This window comes from Balearica regulorum, chromosome 1 (assembly GCF_011004875.1).
Source record: "Balearica regulorum gibbericeps isolate bBalReg1 chromosome 1, bBalReg1.pri, whole genome shotgun sequence".
In the NCBI taxonomy this organism is placed as follows: Eukaryota; Metazoa; Chordata; class Aves; order Gruiformes; family Gruidae; genus Balearica; species Balearica regulorum.
In genome coordinates, this window is record NC_046184.1 from 210593491 (window position 1) to 210615813 (window position 22323).

A 22323-nucleotide genomic window follows, 5' to 3' on the forward strand; every position below is an offset into this window, starting at 1 on the left:
ATCAGTGTGTTATCAACATTATTCTCATGCTAAATCCAAAACACAGCACTGTACCAGCTAGTAGAAAGAAAATTAACTCTATCTCAGCTGAAACCAGAACAATGATTTATTCTTCAGAATACTGGTTCTGGTCCAGCTCATCTTGACCAGGCAAATAGTGAGCCCAAGAGAGGGAGCCAGCTCCCACATTACTCATTCTGTTGGGCTCTTCCTTGATCTTTGCTACTCCTTCTTTTCCTCCACCTGCCCTTGAGAGTCTGAAGAGGCCCTTCCCCAGCAGCTCTTCCAGGTGCTCCATAAAGCCCAATCCTGGAAACATGAAGACAACAGATCCAGTCCGTGGAAATATTTCCCTCCAGCTCCTTCCTGAGCAGTGGGCAAGCCCTGGCATGACTGACTGGCCCAAGAGAAGCTGAGAAGCTGCTGAAGCAATCAGCAGCCCAGGGCTGCAGAAGCAAGTGTACTCACTTGGGAAACAGGACGACAGTGCCAGAAGCCATCTGGGAAGGTGTTCTTCCTGCTTGATATGTCCGAACTCATCATCCCTGACCTTTGCTGTGTGAGATCACTGAGAGTACTTTAACCACTTGACATACCCAGGCCTTCTCTGCATGATTCCTCTCCCTGCAGCCTGGTACTCTGCCCACCTGCACTCTTCCTCCTGTTCGTTTTGGAGCCACTCCTCAGCCAGCGATGCCCAAAGATTTACTGCATCCTGCTGCATACACAGGTTATGTCCTCACTCTCTGGGCCTTTTTCACCTTCTGGTTTGCTCTCTCAAGAACAGCTACAGTAATAAGAGCAGAGAAACACCCTCAGCTAGGGAGGAGTCCCCAAGGGCTTTCCAACAAGTGGAGAAAGTCTGGAGAAATGGCTCAGGCTGAATGCTAGACTGCCCACGCTGGCAGTGGGCAATGAGTAAGCTCCAGGCAGCATGGACCAGTTCCTTCTGCTGGAGCTGAGTTCTTCCTTTTGTCCCAAGGGTCAGAGCAACAGGGCCTGTGGCACATCTGTAGCCCACAGGGTACCTCCAGGATGTTTCTTCTGCATTAAGAGATGACGTGGGGTCCTTAAACACCCCCCTACGTCTCTCCAGGATGAAATCCAGCACAAGAGGGCTGCTCAGCCGCCTGTTAAGCTCCTACGAAGCTCACTCTGCCCCACGGGTCAGAGTGGTGGCCCAAATGGGAGGCAAAGTGACTCCTTGGAAACCCCTCCAGTTGAGGCCCGATCCCTGGAGCACTGCAGGAGCTGTGGGAGGGACACCAATGCCTTTGGTAACACAGGTCTCATCCCAAGACTGTGACAACCAGAGTGAGCCCACTCTACAGCAGCGCTCATCCAAGCCCCAGGGTCCTGGGGAGGTTTGGTCACTTGAACCACGCCAATTCCGGCACGAGGGTACACACCTTCCGCAGGTAGCCTGTGCTACCCAGGGTGTGAACTAAGTATGAAAAAGTGCTTGCTGCCTCGCTTTTCACAAATGAGTGGAATGTTGGTGTCCTTGAACAGGAAATCAACATCCCATCCATTCATAGAATGACAGAATGGCTTGGGTTGGAAGGGACCTCAAAGTCCATTGAGTTCCAACCCCCCTGCTGCGGGCAGGGACGCCCTCCACTAGACCAGGTTGCCCAAAGCCCCATCCAACCTGGCCTTGAACACTTCACAGTATGTGAGGGTTGCTGTGCAGTCAGATGAAACTCCAGGTGTTTCTGACATGTCTCAGCTTATGATATTTGTTAGATGCTGTTTCAGTTATGAAATACACAAAGAACTACTTTTTTGTGAGCTACTAAAGGACAGATGTACCAGAGAAGACATATTCTCAACAGTAAATGACTTCTTTAATAAAAAGAATGTTTCGTGGAAAAAACTGTGCACGTACAACCACTGATGGAGAGGTTGCTTGGACTGGAATTAAAAAAAACAAAAAACCATGGACTGAGGGATAAGGTTGTAGAAATAGCACAGCCCAAGAGATTTATTCACTGCATTATTCACAGACAAGCTTTAGCAGCAAAGAGATTGGAGCCAGCTCTGAGTGACCCTTCCTGAGTGGAGAGTTGGACTAGATGACCTACAGAAGACCCTTCCAACCTCAACCATTCTGTGATTTTGTGACCATTCTGTGATATTGTGACTCTGTGACAGGCATTTCTTTCCAGAAGCCATGGAAAGGGGGTCTCATGCTGAGTGAAGGAGAAATTCAAATTGTAACTGCTCAGCAGTGGCAATCTGTGACTGAGGAACGATCTAGCATGGAGGGCAAGAACGCCCAACTACAGAAGGGGTTTATGAAAGGCAGGTCCTGCTTGACTAACCTGATCTCATTCTGACAAGATGACCCACTTAGTGTACATGGGAAAGGCTGTGGATGTTGTCTACCTAGACTTTAGTAAAGCTTTTGACACCATTTCCTACACCATACTCCTCAAGAAACTGACTGCTCATGGCTTGGATGGGCGTTCGCTTCGCTGGGTAAAAAACTGGCTGTATGGCTGGGCCCAAAGAGTTGTGGTGAATTGTTGTTCAATTTGGTATACTGCTTATATAGAACTTATATAACATAACTTGCTTAGCATTAGTAGCTAAATTTGCTGAAGCCTTATGCCGCAAGCTGTGAACTTTCACCTAGATATATTGAACTTTTACCTAGTCAAGCAAATGAAGGCCCCAGAGCCAGTTCAAGCCAGAAAATAAGGAAGATACATTCATTAACAGAAGCTGCAACCTTAGAGATAAGAAAAGAAATGGCCCGCCTAGAGACAATGAAAGGATGCAATGAAGAATGGGAAGACTGCAGACCCTAATATTTCTACTGGTCCAAACTGTGACATAAGGGGTGGGAAATTTAGATTTTAAGGGTATAATTGCCCAGGGATTTCTTTGTTCAAGGTCCCTCTTCAGAGGCACACAGCTCGAGCTGTAGAGATATTAATAAAAAGGACTTTACAGAACAATCTCTTTGTGGCTCATTGATTCAGCAGAAACTGAGATTCAAACCCTGTTATGGAGTTTGGCATGTGTAATTTCCATAACAGAATGGAGTTAAATCCAGTTGGTGGCTGGTCACAAGTGGTGTTCCCCAGGGCTTAGTACTGGGGCCAGTTCTCTTGAATATCTTTATCAAGGATCTGCATGAGGGGATCAAGTGGACCCTCAGTAAGTTTGCAGATGACACCAAGTTGTGTGGGAGTGTCGATCTGCTTGAGGGTAGAAAGGGTCTACAGAGGGATCTGGACAGGCTGGATTAATGGGCTGAGGCCAAGTGTATGAGATTCGACAAGGCTCAGTGCCGGGTCCTGCACTTGGGTCACAACAACCCCAGGTAATGCTACAGGCTTGGGGAAGAGTGGCTGGAAATCTGCCCAGCAGAAAAGGACCTGGGGGTATTGGTCAACAATTGGCTGAATATGAGCCAGCAGTGTGCCCAGGTGGCCAAGGGCAACAGCATAGAATCATAGAATCATAGAATGGTTTGGGTTGGAAGGGACCTCAAAGATCATCTAGTTCCAACCCCCTGCTATGGGTGGTGATACCCTCCACTAGACCACGTTGCCCAAAGCCCCATCCAACCTGGCCTTGAACACTTCCAGGGATGGGGCATACACAACTTCTCTAGGCAACCTCTTCCAGTGCCTCACCACCCTCACAGGGAAGAATTTCTTCCTAATATCTAATCTAAATCGACCCTCCTTCAGCTTAAACCCATTACCCCTTGTCCTATCACTACACTCCCTGATAAACAGTCCCTCACCAGCTTTCCTGTAGGTCCCCTTCAGGTACTGGAAAACTTCAACTAGATGTCCCCGGAGCCTTCTCTTGTCCAGGCTGAACAACCCCAACTCTCTCAGCCTGTCCTCACAAGAGAGGTGCTCCAGCCCTCTCTGATCATCTTCGTGGCCCTCCTCTGGACTCGCTCCAACAGCTCCATGTCTTTCTTGTACTGGGGCCCCCAGAGCTGGATGCAGTACTCCAGGTGGGATCTCACAAGAGCAGAGTAGAGGGGCAGGATCACCTCCCTCGACCTGCTGGTCACGCTGCTTTTGATGCAGCTCAGGATACAGTTGGCTTTCTGGGCTGCAAGCACACACTGCCGGCTCATGTTGAGCTTTTCATCAATCAATACCCCCAAGTCCTTCTCCTCGGGGCTGCTTTCAATCCATTCTCTGCCCAGCCTGTAGTTGTGCTTGGGATTGTACTGACCCATGTGCAGGACCTTGCACTTGGCCTTGTTGAACTTCATTGCATCCTGGTTTGTGTGAGAAATAGCATGGCCAGCAGCACCAGGGAAGTGATCATCCCCCTGTACTCAGCCCTGATGAGGCTGCACGTTGAATACTGTGTTCAGTTTTGGCCCCCCTCACTACAAGAAAGACATCGAGCTGCTGGAGCGTGTCCGAAGGGCAAAAGAGTTGGTGAAGGGTCTGGAGCACAAGTCAGATGAGGAGCAGCTGAGGGAACTGGAGTTGTTCAACCTGGAGAAAAAGAGGCTGAGGGGAGACCTTCTCGCTCTCTACAACTACCTGAAAGGAGGTTGTAGCCAGGTGCGTGTTGGTCTCTTCTCCCAAGTAACAGCGATAGGACAAGAGGAAATGGCCTCAGGTTGTGCCAGGGAAGGTTTAGATTGGATATTAGTAAAAGTTTCTTCACTGAAAGGGTTGTCAAGCACTGGAACAGGCTGCCTAGGGCAGTGGTTGAGTCACCATCCTTGGAGCTATCTAAAAGATGTGTAGATGTGATCCTTAGGGACATCGTTTAATGGTGGACTTGGCAGTATTACGTTTACAGTGGGACTCAATGATCTTAAAGATCTTTTCCAGCTTAAATGATTCTGTGATTCTATGAAACTAGCTGGGAGCAGGAATGCAGAGACAGAAGGACTACCTGTAAGGGAGTGCAGTTTCCCTTGGTGATAAGATACAAAAGAGCCACAGCATTGTCTTGTAGCAATCGTGGAATGTCAGTGCTCAGAGGACACTTTTGAGCAACAGAGCTGGGCTGGGGGAAAGATTCCAGGCACCTCTTACTGATATTCACAGGATTCACCACCAGGTGCTGGTGCAAGTGTATGTAAGGAATTGCCTGATTATGCATCTTTCCAGACTCCTCCTAAAAATGCTTATGGCAGTAGGATTCTGTCCAATGTGTTGTTCATTACTTTTTTATTATTACTTAAACAAAAATGTGTGTTTAATTTATTTCAAGGGATACCATAAAAACCAGAGGGAAGTGAAAAAGACCCAGAGGGTGAAGTCATCTCCAAAGCTTACAGACTGCTGCCGTCCATCCCCTTCCCCATAAGCAATGGCATGGGTACAATGGCCCATTGCCTTGCTCAAAGAGGCTATGTCCCATCTCAGAAATGCTGAGCGCTGTGCCTCCTTTTCTCTCTCATTTCGGGCCTCACAATACCTGGGCTCGGAACCTTCTGCCTTATGAAATGGTATTTGTCCATGGGGAGCTCTGATCTCCTCCACATGCAGAAGCCCATCTTCCAGCTGTTGGAGAACTTTGCATGGGTTCATGGGCTCCAATATGAGGAAGAAGCTCTTCCTGGTAAGAAGGCAGATGAACAGGACAGCTTCCTCTTGCAAGGCCTTTGGAGTGCATGGTGAACTGCTGCTGCTGGGGACTGAGAGAAGTCTAGAGATCCTTCAGAAAGCCCTGAGAACAGCCTGAGCTCCTCACAAGCAAAGGCAGCCCCAAACTTTTGACTGCCTGCCAAGCCGCAGCTCCTGAGAAGGTCCCTCTCTGCACTGTTTGCACCCCAATGGCCGCATTGGTCATCATTTCTGCTCATGGCAGCTGGCACGGCTGCAGGTGCAGGCTCGCAGCTGGGAAGATGCACTGAGACCGCAGTGATGCAGCACCGGCGTGGGGCACCAGGGCCTCGGAGCTCTGTATTTTCAGGGATTCGCTTCTCTCCAGCATTGATCGTCTTTGCTCTAGCAGTTAGGGATCTAGCCCCTGGGGACAGGACTCGGGCCCCAAAGCTCTAACACTTGGGGACAACTTCTCAGCGGAAAGGGAATGGCCACATGTGGTGGGAAGGCAGAAGATTCCTCACAGAGCAGCCCAGGGCTGGTGTTTTGACAAAATTCTTGCTGTCCCTGGGCACCTCAGCCCTGAGAGTGCTCGCAGCAGCGGGCAGGAAGAGGCTCAAAGACCTTATTTCTGAGCTGGACCGGGGGGCAGTCTGCAAGACAGCTCTCTAGCAGACCTTTCCTGCCAACTGCCCACACTTGATTGTCTTCTGCTGCAGCACTGTCTAATTTCATTTGCTGCCCACCTGTTTTTTCCCTAGGTGCTTCTCCAGGCTGTGCAGCTCCTTCTAAGGAAGGGTTACCACTGAGGACAGGAGCTCTGGCAGGGGCAGCTTTCTGCCTCAGCAGCCAAAGGCTCACTGTCTTGGTTGGCCACGGGATCCTCTGCTGGCAATGGTCTCACCCACCAGAGGCCAGGGACTATGGGTTTGGCTGGATCAGGTAGAAAGAACGCCCTTTCCCAGACAGTTTCTGACAGTGTCATCCCGTTTCCCAAGTGAAAGTTCTGTTCCTCCCCGCTCGCCGCTTTGCCCACCTGCACGTAGTGAGGCTCAGTCCCTGAAGAGCTGCCTTGTTGCCTCCTTACAGGGCCTGATGCTGCCAAGCACCGGCTGCTCACATGCTGCTCTGCTTCGGCCCAGCCCCAGACTCTATCCCCCGGTCTGTGAGGGCCACCGCAGAGCAGGACAGGTACCCCTGGGGATGGCATGCCTGTGACATCAGATGGATCCTGAGCCCGGACATTTCCTTCATGGACGTCCCTCTCACCATCGCCTGCTTTTACTCCTGGCAGGCAGGACACAACCTATGTATACAGCAGGGTGAAATAAATCTCTGGGCATCACTGGGTGAGAAGCAGCTCCAGAAAGAACAGGAGGAAGAGCGCAGGTGGGCAGAGTACCAGGCTGCAGGGAAAGGAATTATGCAGAGAAGACCCTTGTATGTCAAGTGGTTTAAAGCACTCCCAAATCCAACCTCTCTGTGCCCATGTATGGGCCTTTGTGGAATCACACACAATCACAGACTGGTAGGGGTTGGAAGGGACCTCTGGAGATCACCTAGTCCAACCCCCCTGCTAGAGCAGGATCACCCAGAGCAGGTTGCACAGGATCGCAGGTTTTGAATCTCTCCAGAGAAGGAGACTCCACAACCTCTCTGGGCAGCCTGTTCCAGTGCTCGGTCACCCTCAGAGGGAAGAAGTTTTTCCTCATATTGAGATGGAACTTCTTGTGTTGCAGTTTGTACCCATTGCCCCTTGTCCTGTCACTGGGCACCACAGAGAAGAGTCTGGCCCCATCCTCTAGACATTCACCCTTTAGATAGTTATAAGCGTTGATGAGATCCCCTCTCAGTCTTCTCTTCTCCAGGCTAAACAGCTCCAGCTCTCTCAGCCTTTCCTCATACGAGAGATGCTCCAGTCCCCTCGTCATCCTCTCAGCCCTCCTCTGGACTCTCTCCGGCAGTTCCCTGGCTTTCTTGAACTGGGGAGCCCTTGAACTGGGGGACACAGAATTCCAGATGTGGCCTCACCAGGGCAGAGTAGAGGGGGAGGATAACCTCCCTCGACCTGCTGGCCATGCTCTTCTTAATGCACCCCAGGATACCATTGGCACGCTGCTGGCTCATGGAGAGCTTGCTGTCCACCAGGACTCCCAGGTCCTTCTCTGCAGCGCTGCTTCCCAGCAGGTCAGCCCCTGACCTATACTGGTGCATGGGGTTGTTCTTCCTGAGGTGCAGGGCCCTATACTTGCCCTTGTTGAATTTCATTTGGTTCCTCTTTGCCCAACTCTCTTGTCTGTCAGGATCTCGCTGAATGGCAGCACAGCCTTCCGGTGTATCAGCCACTCTTCCCAGTTTTGTATCATCAGCTTTTCCCTCTCTGAGCTTGACCTGTAAGCTTCCCTCCAGGAGAAAGACCACCGCTTCCTCAGTCTCTTTTTCCTCCCTTGAGGACAAGGATGCCTTCCAAGCCCACTGCAGGGAAAGCTGCCTTCCCCTTGGCTTCAAAGGCCAAGGGCTGAAGCCTTTCCTGCTGACTTTCTTGGAGACAGAAGGCTGCAGGGGAAACTATCCTGAGCTTGGGCTTTTGCTTGCCCCATAGCTGAAAATGCAGGCTGATGAGCTGAAGCTGCTGAAACACAGTGCATCTTCCCTGCGGCTCTGAACCTGGAAAGGATGGGAAAGCTGGCAAGAGCACAGCAAGTTCTGTAGGTGCTTTTTCTGGGAGGGAAGACTATGCCCGCCCTGGGAGCCTCCTTCCAAGGCTGGGGCGTTGTGTTGCCAACATGTAGGATGCAAAGTGAACCACTTGAGGGCTGTAGAGGACTTCTATTCCTAGCTTTTCCCTAGCTGAAAAGTTCCAGTCAGTGGTACTTCGCGTTTTATCAAGGACTTAAGCAGTGGCAAGGAATATTTTTTTCTTGTCCAATCTTGAACAAGAAAAATCTCCTGTAGAAGGACTCCTTACTGAAATCAGAAATTGCTGTGTGGCTGCCCTACAAGACACATTAACTACTAAAAGAGATTAAAACGGTGTAGGAAAACCACAAGTTGAATATTGTAGGACTTTGAGCTACTGTCTGTTTGTGTTTTGTTTTTTAATCAAAAGCAAGGATATTTATAGCGGATCATTTTGGATTTCTCTGTTTGCTCCGACTTTTTCCTCTCAGCAGCAGAACAAGTCCTCTATTCCTAAGTTGTTCTTTTTCTCTTCCTTTGAACAATGAGGTGATTTGAAACTGGTGATGAAAATAGCATAAATACAAGAAAAGATATCAACACAGGTAATAATGTGGCAATATTATTACCATTAGCAAGTGCTCTAGCCACACCACCCAAGTCGCAGAAGGCGACGGCAGGGACTGGGAGAATGAAGAACCAACTACTGTACAAGAAGATCAGATTCAAAAGTATCTAAGGAACCTGAAGGTGCACAAATCCATGGGACCTGATGAGATGCATCCACAGGTCCTGAGGGAACTGGTGGATGAAGTGGCTAAGCCATTCTCCATCATATTTAAGAAGTCGTGGCAGTTCAGTGAAGTTCCCACTGACTGGAAAAGGGGAAACATAACCCCCATTTTTAAAAAGGGAAAGAAGGAAGACCCAGGGAACTACAGGCTGGTCAGTCTCACCTCTATGCCAGGCAAGATCATGGAGAAGATCCTCCTGGAAACTATGTCAGGCACATGGAAGATAAGGAGGGGATTGGTGACAGCCAACATGGCTTCCCTAAGGGCAAATGGTGCCTGACAAATTTGGAGGCCTTCTATGATGGGGTTACAGCGTTGGTGGATAGGGGCCAAACAACGGATGTCATCTACCTGGACTTGCACAAAGCATTTGACACTGTCCTGCACAACATCCTTGTCTCTAAATTGGAGAGGCATGGATTTGACAGATGGACCATGCGGTGGATGAGGAATTGGCTGGATGGTTACACTCAAAGAGCTGAAGTCAGCAGCTTCATGTCCATGTGGAGACCAGTGACGAGTGGCGCTCCTCAGGGCTCAGTACTGGGACCGGCGCTGTTTAACATCTTTGGCGGCGACATGGACAATGGGATCGAGTGCACTCTCAGCAAGTTTGCTGACAACACCAAACTGTGTGGTGTGGTCGACACGCTGGAGGGAAGGGATGCCATCCAGAGGGACCTTGACAGGCTGGAGAGGTGGGCCCATGTGAACCGCATAAAGTTCAACAAGGCCAAGTGCAAGGTCCTGCACATGGGTCGGGGCAATCCCAAGCACAGCTACAGGCTGGGCAGAGAATGGATTGAGAGCAGTGTGTGCTTGCAGCCCAGAAAGCCAACTGTGTTCTGGGCTGCATCAAAAGAGGCGTGACCAGCAGGTCGAGGGAGGTGATCCTGCCCCTCTACTCCACTCTTGTGAGATCCCACCTGGAGTACTGCGTCCAGCTCTGGGGTCCCCAGTACAAGAAAGACATGGAGCTGTTGGAGCGAGTCCAGAGGAGGGCCACGAAGATGATCAGAGAGGGCTGGAGCACCTCTGCTATGAGGACAGGCTGAGAGAGTTGGGGTTGTTCAGCCTGGGCAAGAGAAGGCTCTGGGGAGACCTTAGAGCAGCCTTGCAGTACCTGAAGGGGCCTACAAGAAATCTGGGGAGGCACTGTTTACAAAGGCATGTAATGATAGGACAAAGGGTAATGGGTTTAGGCTGAAGGAGGGGAGGTTTGGGTTAGATATTAGGAAGAAATTCTTCCTGTGAGTGTGGCGAGGCACTGGAACAGGCTGCCCAGAGAAGCTGTGGCTGCCCCTGGATCCCTGGAAGTGTTCAAGGCCAGATTGGACGGGGCTTTGGGCAACGTGGTCTAGTGGAGGGTGTCCCTGCCCATGGCAGGGGAGTTGCAACTAGATGGTCTTTAACATCTCTTCTAACTCAAACCATTCTGTGATTATATGAGTATTAATACCTATTTCAAGTGCATAAAGGATCACTATGGCATCCTAACATGATGCTAAGCATCGCAATTGACCGATACCTGAATTACCTCTACCAGAACAAAACCTTTCACTCCTCTTTGCTTAGTTGCTCATGTCTCCCCTTGTTTAACAAAATCACATCTTATTGATAATCCTAGCTAGTCTGGATTAGTCAGGTAGCTTTGGTCCCACAGTAAAGCAGATGGGCAGGGCCCATGCCTCAGGCAAGCCAGGGCGTTGCCCGGCGCACTCTGCCGCAGGCCGCAGCCCTGGCTCATCCCCAACGTCCAGGAGCCAGCATGTGGCTCTAACAACCAAAGGGTCTCTGAGCAATACAATAAAAATAAATTATATCGAGGTCAGGGCCATGATCCTCTGGCCCAACTTTTACTTCAGCCCTTGTGCCTGGTGTTTCTGTCAGCTGGCTGTAGGCCTGAAGGGTCATCTAATCTATAAAAAAATATTAATCACAGACTTTTGGATAAAATACAGGCTATCTGGTCATCACATTTGTGCTTAGCACACGAAGCATGTTCTTACAAGCAGCCACCCTGAATTAAACCTCTCCCCTTTAAGACATCTTCTGAGGCTTCTTTCTCACAAGCCTTGACTTCATGTGCAAATCGGAGACATTTGTTTTTTCTAGTGCTTCAAGGGTGTGCTGACCTTTCAGTTCTGAAAGGAAAATCTTGGTAAAATCACTAATTAATGACTGAGTTTGAATCATTTGTCCCAGATATGTGGATAAACAAAGAAGCTAAAGGTCTGGCTATTAAACAGGAAAGAAAGGGTTTTCTTCATAGAACGAGCTTGGCTGTTCAAATACCTAAAATGGTGGTAATTGATTTATATTCAATTATTTGAGTGCACGAAGCAATTACAGCTAATCTTTAAAGCCCAGTTCTACTGTGAAGCGTTACTATGCAAAAAATTATTCCTTAGTAGTTACCCGCTGATGAAAAACAGTGGTAAGAGGATGGAATTTCCCTTTTATTTAGAATTCACACCCAATTTTACCTCTCTGATCTCTCCTTTTTGTATATTGAGAGCAACAGGGCTGTTTACTCCAGACCTAACAGATCCAGCTGACAAATCTCTGACAGGGAAAAGACTGCTGGAACTGGGAGGGGATTTGGCCACAGAATTGTAACACTGGCTGGTATTATTCAAACAAGAGATCTGTCAGAGTCCAGCTCAACTCACAGTCACCCCGGCTGTATTCATACAGTCAGCAGTCAGAACAATAAATGGTATTTTAATCTGTAACTCCTGCAGATTGGTTTGGAAAAATCGCTGAGATTTTCAGATGTTCCTGAACCCACAGCAGGGACCTGAGTACACTCGGCACAGGCTGAGGTTTGGATGACTGCCAGCAGAAAGGGCCATGTCTGCTACCTGTCATTGAAATGGGTCGTGGGGATCGGTCCCTATAAACTCGTTCTTTACCTTGTAGTGTAGTAGATCTTGTATCACAGTCTGCAAATGAGAAAACGAGAAGAGACAAAATCTGGGCCACTGCGTCTCCTGTGCCACCATCCCTGGTCCAGCAGCCTGTGTCAGGCAGGATTCTTTACGTTTGAAGAGTATCTTGGCAACATCAAATTAAAAATTATTCACTGAGTTTTCACCACTGTGGAGGCACACAGAGACCTGTATCTTTTATAAAACTGAACAAAAAAAAAACCAGTAACCATTATGTCCAGCTTCTACTCAAGAAACAGAAAGCAGCCTGTATTTCCTTAGAGCTGCTAGTAAAATAATATTGTTGTCACCCAGTATCTCAAGTTTAACTCACCCCCAGCCTGCAAACAGATTTGCTGAGCTATGGCTGAACTGGCTGAGCTGAGCTTCAGCCAGTCCCAGGCTAACCAGTACAACTCCCCAGCTCACTTCAAACCGTCCTGGGAGATGGACTTGGGCACTGATCACAGGCTGGAGTAACAGAGACACAGGTACAGTTCCCTTCAGTCCACACCGCTAAGGGATGGCACCTACGGCAAAGAGGCAGGGTAGCAAACGGGGACAGTCACCTTTTCATCTGGCACAGCAGGATTTGCCAGAACTCATTCAGCAGAGCCCGCAGGCTGAATGACAAGTAGCTGCTAAGGCTAAGGCAGTCTAAAATGCCCCACAGGAGACATCCTAACACACAAAACACGCGCTAAGAGGAGCACCAGAGCCTCTTACTGCAAAGCTTGAATCCTCTCCTGCCTCCCTTACTACGGATCAATCCATATGTTGTTCATACGTCCAAGACTGTCGGGGAATACCTGGAGGGAGCACAGGGCACTAATAGCTGCCTTGGTGAGGGTCACAGAGCTTTCATAAGCAAGACGTGATTTCCTTGTCTCAGAGAAGGCGAGATGAAAGATCATTTGAGAAATGCTCATTCTTCAGATCCTACACTGGCCAATTCAAGCAATTAAGACTATTTTGCCTGAAAAGCAGTGCAGTGATGTTGAGTCTGTGATGTCTGGACAACTGTGGGTCTGTGGACTACAACCAAAATAACCACAGAAAATAAGGCTTTGACAGTACATTTACATTTGATATGGAGGGGGTCCAAAAAGCATAAATGGCTAAAAATCTCCAGCCTAGTGAAATAGTTCTTTGCCAGTGAGGGAGGGGGAGTCACCAAGGATAATCAAGATTACAGTGAGGTATTGAAAAATATTACACAGAAAATAGAAGTTGTCCCCTCACCTTTCATAAAGTCACCTTTCAGCAATCCTCTGTCCATCTTTACCCACACAGATTTTGGGAGAGGGGGTCGCTTTAATAAACTCTTTTTTTTAATTTTTTACGTGGATGTGTTACAAAAACCATTGGATTTTAAGCTTTTACCAATCTTAAAAATGAGACGTGAGTTTATTGCAGAAAAGCCAGGCTGCAGTCTCTTCGGTTAACACAAAGCTATCCTAAAAGTAGTCTCAATTCCCATGTCATATAGTCACATTCGTACGCTTGCACTCCTCAAATTTCCACCTCAATTGCTTGCACATCACTACAGAGTTAACTCCACCACCTTTTTCCTCCTGTTGCCAATAACTGCAGAATGACCTTTGGTTTTTGCACTGTTGCCAAAAGCAGTTTATTCAAAAAGGCAGAAAACAGAAAGAGTCTACAATAAACTTCTTTTTTTACTAACATTGTTTGAACAACTATGTAAGCTCATCGAAAATGATTCATCATCGATGGTCAGGCTGTATCAGAGCAATCCCAAGCTCAGGTCATTAAATAGTTAGCCAGCCTGTTTCAAAAGCCCATCCAAGAAAATAAAGGAATCTTTCTGCTTTCTTGAAGTGACTTTGGAAAAGACCCAGACTGTTTAAATCACAAAATATTGAGACGCAGTAACAACTATTCCTGGTGAACCCTTCGTTATTCATCAGTAAATCACCGTTATGGAAAGGTAAGATCCCCTCACTTAAAAGAGAATGAAGGGTACTTGTTATTTCTCTTTATCATCTTTGCATATGAAAAAATATTAAGATGTGTATGCTTTTCCACCAAAATCTCCAGTAAAACCAGATAATATGTGTAAAATACAGCAGCAACAAAATGGAATTTAGTATATCTGAGGAACTCAGTGCAGACTTTGTAAAAGGAAACAGTTTGATAGTGTGGCCTCAATCCAACCAATGGAACTCACTTCCATTCAGAGGGACACACTTCTTTTAAGACAGCAAAGCGACGAACAATCAGCTGTAGTTCTTAGGGACAGACTCCTTGTAAAGGTGCACCAGATAAACCAAAATATCTTGCTCAATTACAAAAGGTTTTATTCTTACAGATGCTTAAGATGATGCTCTTCACTGTTTCAGTGGAGAAAGCAATTTCCCAAGGGTGTTTCTGAGTGAGACTCAAGTGACATTTCCAGTGCCTGCACTATTCAAGCTGGGGGAAAACAACCACAACAAAAAGAGCCCACACAAGCACAAAGAAGATAAAAGACGCAGCTCCGCTAGATGGCAATCCTTGGTCTGGTCGCCGTGCCCTCGCCTCCTCGGCAGCACGGAGAGGAGCTCCAGCACTCCTCGGGAGTCGCACAGAAGTCCTTTGTCTGGCCTCTGCTGTGGGAAAAGCAGCCGGGATGGACCCAGCTATTGTTAGCTCCTTCCCAGCCTTATCAGGCTTCCCACACCAGGTACTCCTCAAATACATCCTCTGGCAGAAACGCAGCAGTACTTCAAAGAATACTGACACTAAATTTTTTTATTTCATTTTTTTCAGCGTAAGCTCCTATAAAGTGAAAATCCCACTTTAAGGAACTATTGCAGAATAAAAGCTAAGCTGAATCAACATCTGCAGCTGCTGCTCAGTCCCGCTGACTCCTGGAGCCTGCCCCCGACTTCTTGCAAGCCCACGAAGAACCCTCCCAACCTGGCAGGATGTGGAGCAGGCTGCCACAACAGTTTTATACCAGCCCAGCTCTGCTGACACCCACGGAACTGCTTCTCCCACTGGTTTGAGACAAGATCTAACCCGAGAAGGCTGATGATGCTCTGCTTCTGAGCACCACAGGTCACCATCCACAAGGGAGCAGAGCACCCAAGGAGCGAAAACCACGGGCAGGTCAGATTTGTGGCAGTTCACGGCTACTTGGAATAAAAAGGTGAGGCCTGCGGGCAACCAAACCAGTCAGGTTTGCAATGTCTACGTAGCATATCCCAGAGTTCATTCCTGAGGACCTATTTTAGCCTTTTTTTTTTGAGCAAAATCTCACTGAAGTCTGTGAGCTGACAGGATAGGCTGTAAGGTCTTCAGGATTAGATCCCTGGTTAATACACATTAGCATATTGAGCTTGTGAAATAAATGAATTGCTCAGTGAAATCCTAAGTGAAAAAATGTGTTTTCTTTCCTTAGCAGAGATCATTGCATTATCAGCTTCCCCTTCAGCTCGGCCTGCTGACAGCACAGTTCTCGGGCGCACGGCTCACGGGAGAAAGCCGGGCAGTAAGATGTACGTTCGTGCAGCACCATCAAGCTGAAATACTCTGAGCACCTGCCAACATGTGCTACAAATTCACAGGCTCAAAGCAGTTGCTAAACAAAAAAAAGACAAAAACCCACCACCTCTCCAACCGAAATAACCCCCCAGCTGGTCTTGCCTAGATAACCTAAAATGTATTTTTACGCAAGCGCGGCTCGGACCTGGCAGCGCACTGCTTGCGAATGCAAACTCGCGCTCCCTTCCCTGGGAGGTTTGCCAAAGGGAAGGCGGCAGGAGTGAGCTCACAGAGCAGGACATTGTCCCGTCATCAAAACCAGCAGCGGGGCAGGAATAACCTAATTTGTAGCTACCTTGGCTGGACCGGCTGTGCATTGTTCCTCATACACGCTCTCGTGAGCTTAGTTAAATAAACTACCACAAAATTATGCTCGAGAAGTGCGTTTCCTTAGCAGGGTTCAGCTATTAGACACTGAAATGCTGTGGCCGTTCATCCATGGTGGTTGCTTTCCATACAGCTTGTGGAGACCTTGGATAGCTTTTGGGGAGGAAAGAGGCAGCAGAGGATACAGGTCTTGCTGTTTAAAAATAAAATTAAGCCAATTTCCAAAACAAATTCTCTCACAGTTTATTTCCAAAAGCTCTTCCTTCACCTCTCCACACTTCCCAACATCTTAAGTCTCCAAAAAGTTAAATCTGGGTTGATGAATGAAAAAACCTGTTTCCCCTTTCACATTATCTTTTCAAAGATAGAAGGCACCAGGCTTTGCCACCACAGAGGGTAAAACCTCAGCCTGATCCGTATGTGGATCCCGTTTCAAAAAACAAACAATCCACTTGGGACTGGCGGGGAGCCAGACCGCGGGATTGCCTTTTAAGACTTGCGTCTCAATAGGAAACCCCCCAAGTATTTTGATCTGTTTTCATAACTGTAACAATTTTCATCCCTTGGCTTTGTAGCGTATTATTGTTCCCTTCTTTCTAGTCAGTTAAAGAAACAGCCGGTACAAATGAAGGCAAAACAAGCACATGTCGCTGTGGGTAAAATACGTCATTTCAAAAGATTTAGGAAAGACAAAAAACCACTGCCCGTCTTAACTCCTGCCAAGAAACCATTACCGAGGACGGAGGTGTGGTGAAAACCCCTTGAACGCCGCAGTTCAACGGCAGTAACAACCACAGATCTTAGATCTATTGTGTAGCTTTATTTTTATAGGACCTATCATAGACTCTTTTACATAACTTAAATGATTATCAAATAATCTCCTGTACACAATGAGACCGAGCCGCATTGCTTTCCGAGCTTTGACACATTCCTGGAAGAAATCCAACCGTCTGTAGGAATCACATCGCCGCAGAGGCTACAGTACATTTTTGTCCCGAACTTACACCATCAATTAATTTACGTATCGCTGTAAATTGCTGTTTGCAAGATCCTGCAAGGCATTGTTAAATTTCAGGACACTAAGTTTTGGTAGCAGCATTTTTAATTTTGCCCTTTTTTTTTTCCTTGCCTTTGTGTCCTCAGCTGAACATCCGCCAGCACTTGCGATGCAGGCGAGCCAGGGAAAAACTTTAAATATACCGCAAGAGTTGACCGAGTTTTACTTTTAGACTGAAATCATTTACAAATGGTCACGGCTGCCTTCCAGAAGAGCAGCCCCCGTTGCAAGGGCGCGTAAGACAGGTACCACCAAGCCACGTCTGCCTACAGCAAGACAAAACCTGACCCTAAGGAAGGCGAAGGGAAGGGAGTCACCGGCCGCTAGAAAAACACCTGAAGGAACCCAGGATTTCACATTTTATTTGCAGCGTCTCCCAAACCGCAGGAGGAGGCGACTCGCAGAGCAGGAGGTCGAGTCCCGCAGGAGCCGTGGCCGTGGTTGCTGGTGGGGACGGTCACACACACACACACACACGCACGCGCACACACACACGCGGCGGGGCCAGCGGAGCCCCCAGCCCCACGCGTGAGCGGCGGGAGGTCCCCGCTCTCCCCCGAGCGTCCGTCAGGTCCCAGCGCCGCGCCCGCGGGTGGGCTCCCCCCATCCTCCCCCCCCAATTCACCGTCCCGGGCGGGGCGGGCGGGGGCGGCGGGGCCGGGCCCTGCGGCGCTGCCCTACAGGCCGGAGTAGGCGGCGCGGTGGTAGCCGGCGCTGTAGTCGTAGGGCACCTGCGGCGGGGGCAGCGGGCACTCGGGGAAGAAGGGGGCGAACCCCGCCGACAGGTGCCCGCCGGGCTCTTCGCTGCCGCCGGGGGCCGGTTCCCCGCCGCCGGGGTAGAGCGGGCGCAGCGCTTCGGACGGCGCCTTCTTGGGCGGGCTGCAGGGCCCGGCCGGGCTCCAGGGCGGCTCGGGGTAGAGCAGCCCGCCCAGCAGCGGGTGGTGGGCGCCGGGCAGCGGCAGTGGCGCTTCGTAGAGGCCGTGCTCCAGGCCCAGCTCGGCGGGCAGGCGGGCGGCGGTGCCGCCGGGGAAGGCGTCCGGTGGGGCGGCGTGCTCGGGCAGCAGCGCGCCGTACTCGGGGCCCAGCAGCTCGAAGAACTCGGTCGCCTCCGCTCCGCCTCCGCCTTTCTCCAGCTCCTTAGCGCCCGGCGGTGGCCCGCGGGCGGCGGGCAGCGCCGGCTCCGTGAAGAAGGAGGGCGGCAGGTTGCGGTCCCGCAGCGGCACCTTCCGCGGACCGCCCGCCGCCCCGCTGCCGCCGCCCGCCGCCCCGCCGCCGCCCGCCGCCTCGCCGCCGCCCGCCGCCCCCCGGCCCTGCTGCAGGGAGCCGAAGAGGGCCGCCAGGCTCTTGCTCTGGAGGCTGCTGGCCGCCTGCGAGGCCTCCCGGCGCGGCGGGGGCTTGGCGGGGCAGGCGGCGGGCGGGGAGGCGGCGGCGGCGGGCGGCGGCGGAGCGGGCGGCGGCGGCGGGGCGGCGGCGATGATGCCGGTGCAGCGCTTGATCTGCTTCTGCAGGTACTTCCTATGGTTCACCTTCCGCTTGGACTTCACCGGCTTGTCCAGCGCCAGCTTGATGTTGCTGGAGGCCGAGTCGATGAAGCTCAGCAGGTCCCTGGTGGCTTCTTTAAAGTCCCCCGCGTCGCCCCCGCCGCCGCCCTCGTAGCCCTTCTCCAGGTCGGCATAGCCCAGGAGGCCGCCGCCGGCGGGGAAGCAGAAGGAGAGGAGGTGGTGGGGGCTGAGCAGCGCGGCTGGCACGGCCATGGCCGGCGGCGGGGCGCCGCCGCCCCGAGATCCGCAGCGCTGCGCGGGGCGGGCGGCCGCGACGACGGCGGGGAAAAGGCGGCGGGCGGGGGAGGAGGAGGGCTCAGGAGCGGGGCTGGCCCCGGCCCTCCCCGCCTCCCTGCCGGGCGCCCGGGGGCCGGGCCCGGCCGGCTGCACCCACCTCCCCCGGCTGGGGACATGGGCAGCGGCGGAGGGGAGGGACGAGGATCACCCCCGGGACAGGTACACACACACCCCGGGACAGGCACACACACACAGACCCCGGGACAGGCACACACACCCCCCAGGACAGGTACACACGGCCCGCGGGACAGGTACACAGGCCCCAGGACAGGTACACAGCCCCCGGGACAGGTACACACACACCCCGGGACAGGAACACACACCCCGGGACAGGAACACACACCCCGGGGGCCAGATACACAGACATCCCCTGAGCAGATGCACACACCCGCTCTGGACCAGGTACACAGCATCAGTGTGATCCCCATCACCAGTGTGCAGCCACCCCCAGCACTGTCCCCCCAGTCCTGCAGCTGCTCAGCTGGCACAAAACGTGGTCCTCTGCCCGAGATCTGACCCGGTGGTGCTGGATCCCCTGCACGGCTCTAGGCACAAGGATATGGAGACACGCTCTTGCTCTGACACCTGCCAGGATGCACAAGCCTGAATTAATTTGCAAAAGGTTGTTGGGGTTTTTTTTTCCAAGCTCATTGCTGTGCACATTACCCAGCATGTTGTATTTTCCTAATCAGGTCAAGTCCTGAGAAAATCCAGCGCTGTGATCCACTAGAGATTTTAAATGACTTGGTTGCTTTCAGTTAAAACTGAATATTTTTACTTGCATGGGTTTAGTGAAGCAGCAGTATAAATCTTCCAAATGGAAGGCAGAAAAATTAGTGAAGTGGCTAAATAAAGTACCGGTAACAGCTCCTGAAGGAACTATCTTGCCTTTTCTGGTTGGGAGGGAGAAGTATTTGGTTGATCTTCCTTTAGAAAACTTTTACATTGATGCAGAACAACCTCAACCCTTTGAGCTCCAGATTTATTTTCAGAGATTGTATATGTCCAAATATGACTAAAGACGCATATCTGATTTTGCCTGAAATAAAGTGAGTTTTCTTGGTCTGCATCGATTCATTAGAAATGCAGGATTTTTGTGTTGGAAGGAGAAAACAGCGAAACTCTGCAGAAGAGAAACAGGCTCCTAAGACTATTAGTGGTAAAAAAAGAAAAAATCAGCCAAATTTACCTCACTGTGGTTTCAAACACTTGTTGAATGCAAAGCAAGTATTGCAAGGAGAAAAGAGGAGAAAGCACACATTTCACGATAGGAAAAAAAGGCTCAAAATCCTCTACAAAACAAAAATGCTGATTTTCTTGGTCTCTCACTTGCATCTCAGCAAGTCTCAGCAGAATCCCAACAGCAGGCAGAGCCTTGTGGTCCCAGGCGCAGCCTTGGCTCTGGTGCTGGCACATCTCGACTGGGTCTCCTTGCAAAACCTGCTGGAGCCTCCCGGAGTCTTGTTTGGGGAGTCTCGTATTTGGTGACATGGACAGCGGGATCGAGTGCACCCTCAGCAAGTTTGCCGACAACACCAAGCTGTGTGGTGTGGTCGACACGCTGGAGGGAAGGGATGCCATCCAGAGGGACCTTGACAGGCTGGAGAGGTGGGCCCGTGCGAACCGCATGAAGTTCAACAAGGCCAAGTGCAAGGTCCTGCATGTGGGTTGGGGCAATCCCAAGCACAACTACAGGCTGGGTGGAGAATGGATTGAGAGCAGGCCTGAGGAGAAGGACTTGGGGGTGTTGGTGGATGAGAAGCTCAACATGAGCCGGCAGTGTGCGCTTGCAGCCCAGAAAGCCAACCGTGTCCTGGGCTGCATCAAAAGCAGCGTGACCAGCAGGTTGAGGGAGGGGATTCTGTCCCTCTGCTCCACTCTTGTGAGACCCCACCTGGAGTACTTTGTCCAGCTCTGGGGGCCCCAGTACAGGAGAGACATGGAGCTGTTGGAGAGAGTCCAGAGGAGGCCACGAAGCTGATCGGAGGGCTGGAGCACCTCTGCTATGAGGACAGGCTGAGAGAGTTGGGATTGTTCAGCCTGGAGAAGAGAAGGCTCTGGGGAGACCTGATAGCAGCCTTCCAGTACCTGAAGGGGCCTACAGGAAAGATGGAGAGGGACTGTTTACAAGGGCATGGAGTGACAGGACAAGGGTTAATGGGTTTAAACTAAAAGAGGGTAGATTTAGATTAGATGTTAGGAAGAAATTCTTGACTGTTAGAGTGGTGAGGCACTGGAACAGGTTGCCCAGAGAGGTTGTGTATGCCCCTGGATCCCTGGCAGTGTTCAAGGCCAGGTTGGATGGGGCTTTGGGCAACCTGGTCTAGTGGAGGGTGTCCCTGCCCATGGCAGGGGGTTGGAACTAGATGATCTTTGAGGTCCCTTCCAACCCAAACTGTTCTGTCGTTCTATGAGTTGCTCTAAGTGCAACTGTGCAACTGAAGCAAAAAAATACTCTTAGGCAGAGGGCTATGGGAAATCCATATATCAGTCCATATCAGAGTGGGTATGTATACATAGGAGACGGATTTAAACTACTTAGCTGAAGTATAACTGACATGGATTAGCTACCCGAGCTTTTACCCTGAGGTCCTGTCCAGCCCTGTCAAGCTTTTCAGCCTGCTCCAAGCTCCCTATTGATGGGGAAATATAAAGAACACCACATATATACCCCCTGTGTGCTCCACTAGATAATTTTGCATTTACTTTGAGGCCACTTCAAACTGCACATGGGTCTAGAAATTGGGGCTCACTATCTGTCACTGGATGTGCAGCCAGTTTGGGACCATTTCTTATCCAAGCGTCATGAAATGACTCTGTAATAGAGCAGCATCTAAGTTGTCCTCAAGTTAGTATCTGCTTCAGCATTAGAGCGGCAATATTTCATAGCCAAAGAGGGGTTGTTAATGAGTCTGGGTGGTATTATATGCAGAGTGGCTAAATATCCGGTGGCTTACAGAATAAAAAAGCTGAAAGCCCTAGCTTCTCTTCTGTAAGGCTGAATTCATTCAATTAAACAGCTTTGAGAGCTCAGCTATGGTTTAGCGGGAGACTTTATTACCTCCTAAAAATTGGAGAGTATTAAAACAATTGTCAGGCATGCAAAGGAAAGTTGCATTCAGTTGTGCTAAGCAGCCAAATTTACATATTCTCTACCAGATCTAGAGGTTTAGAAAGCCTTCATAATTGCATTAAACATACTTATTCTCTGTGTTCTCTCAAGCAGAGCTGATTACCCCAAGTTGGGCAATGCCCGGAGGGAAATTTGCTAAGCCACATGATGTCAACAACTTCCAAAGAAACTTAATTTTTCCAAGGAAATAGTGGTTTGGTTATTCCTGCAAAACGTCTCTCTTTCCTAGCAGCTGTATGAGCCAACATTTGTCTTCCGCCTCTGCTCTTTCAGGATGATGATGCTTGGTCCGCGCATCTCTGGCAGCTCTCACACCCCACCAGCGATCCACCTCTGGCTCCTGGGGCTCTACTGATAGTTTCTTGCCTGCTTTTGTGTAGGAAATGTACCTGGTTTTATTTATTTTCTTGCTCATTACAGGCAGCAGCATGTCAGCCAGCTCTGGGGATTAAACCAAGGCTCTCCAG

The 22323-nt window shown here is 50.2% G+C and overlaps 1 protein-coding gene across 1 annotated transcript; it reads right to left on the reverse strand.

Moving 5' to 3' along the window:
• Positions 1–13574: 13574 nt before the first annotated feature.
• Positions 13575–18872, reverse strand: FAM181B (family with sequence similarity 181 member B). Its single transcript, XM_075742418.1, is given in 3 exon segments — positions 13575–18744; positions 18746–18802; positions 18804–18872. Coding segments are annotated over 3 exon segments (1275 nt in total). The 5' UTR covers positions 18840–18872; the 3' UTR covers positions 13575–17562.
• Between the last annotated feature and the right edge of the window lie 3451 nt (positions 18873–22323).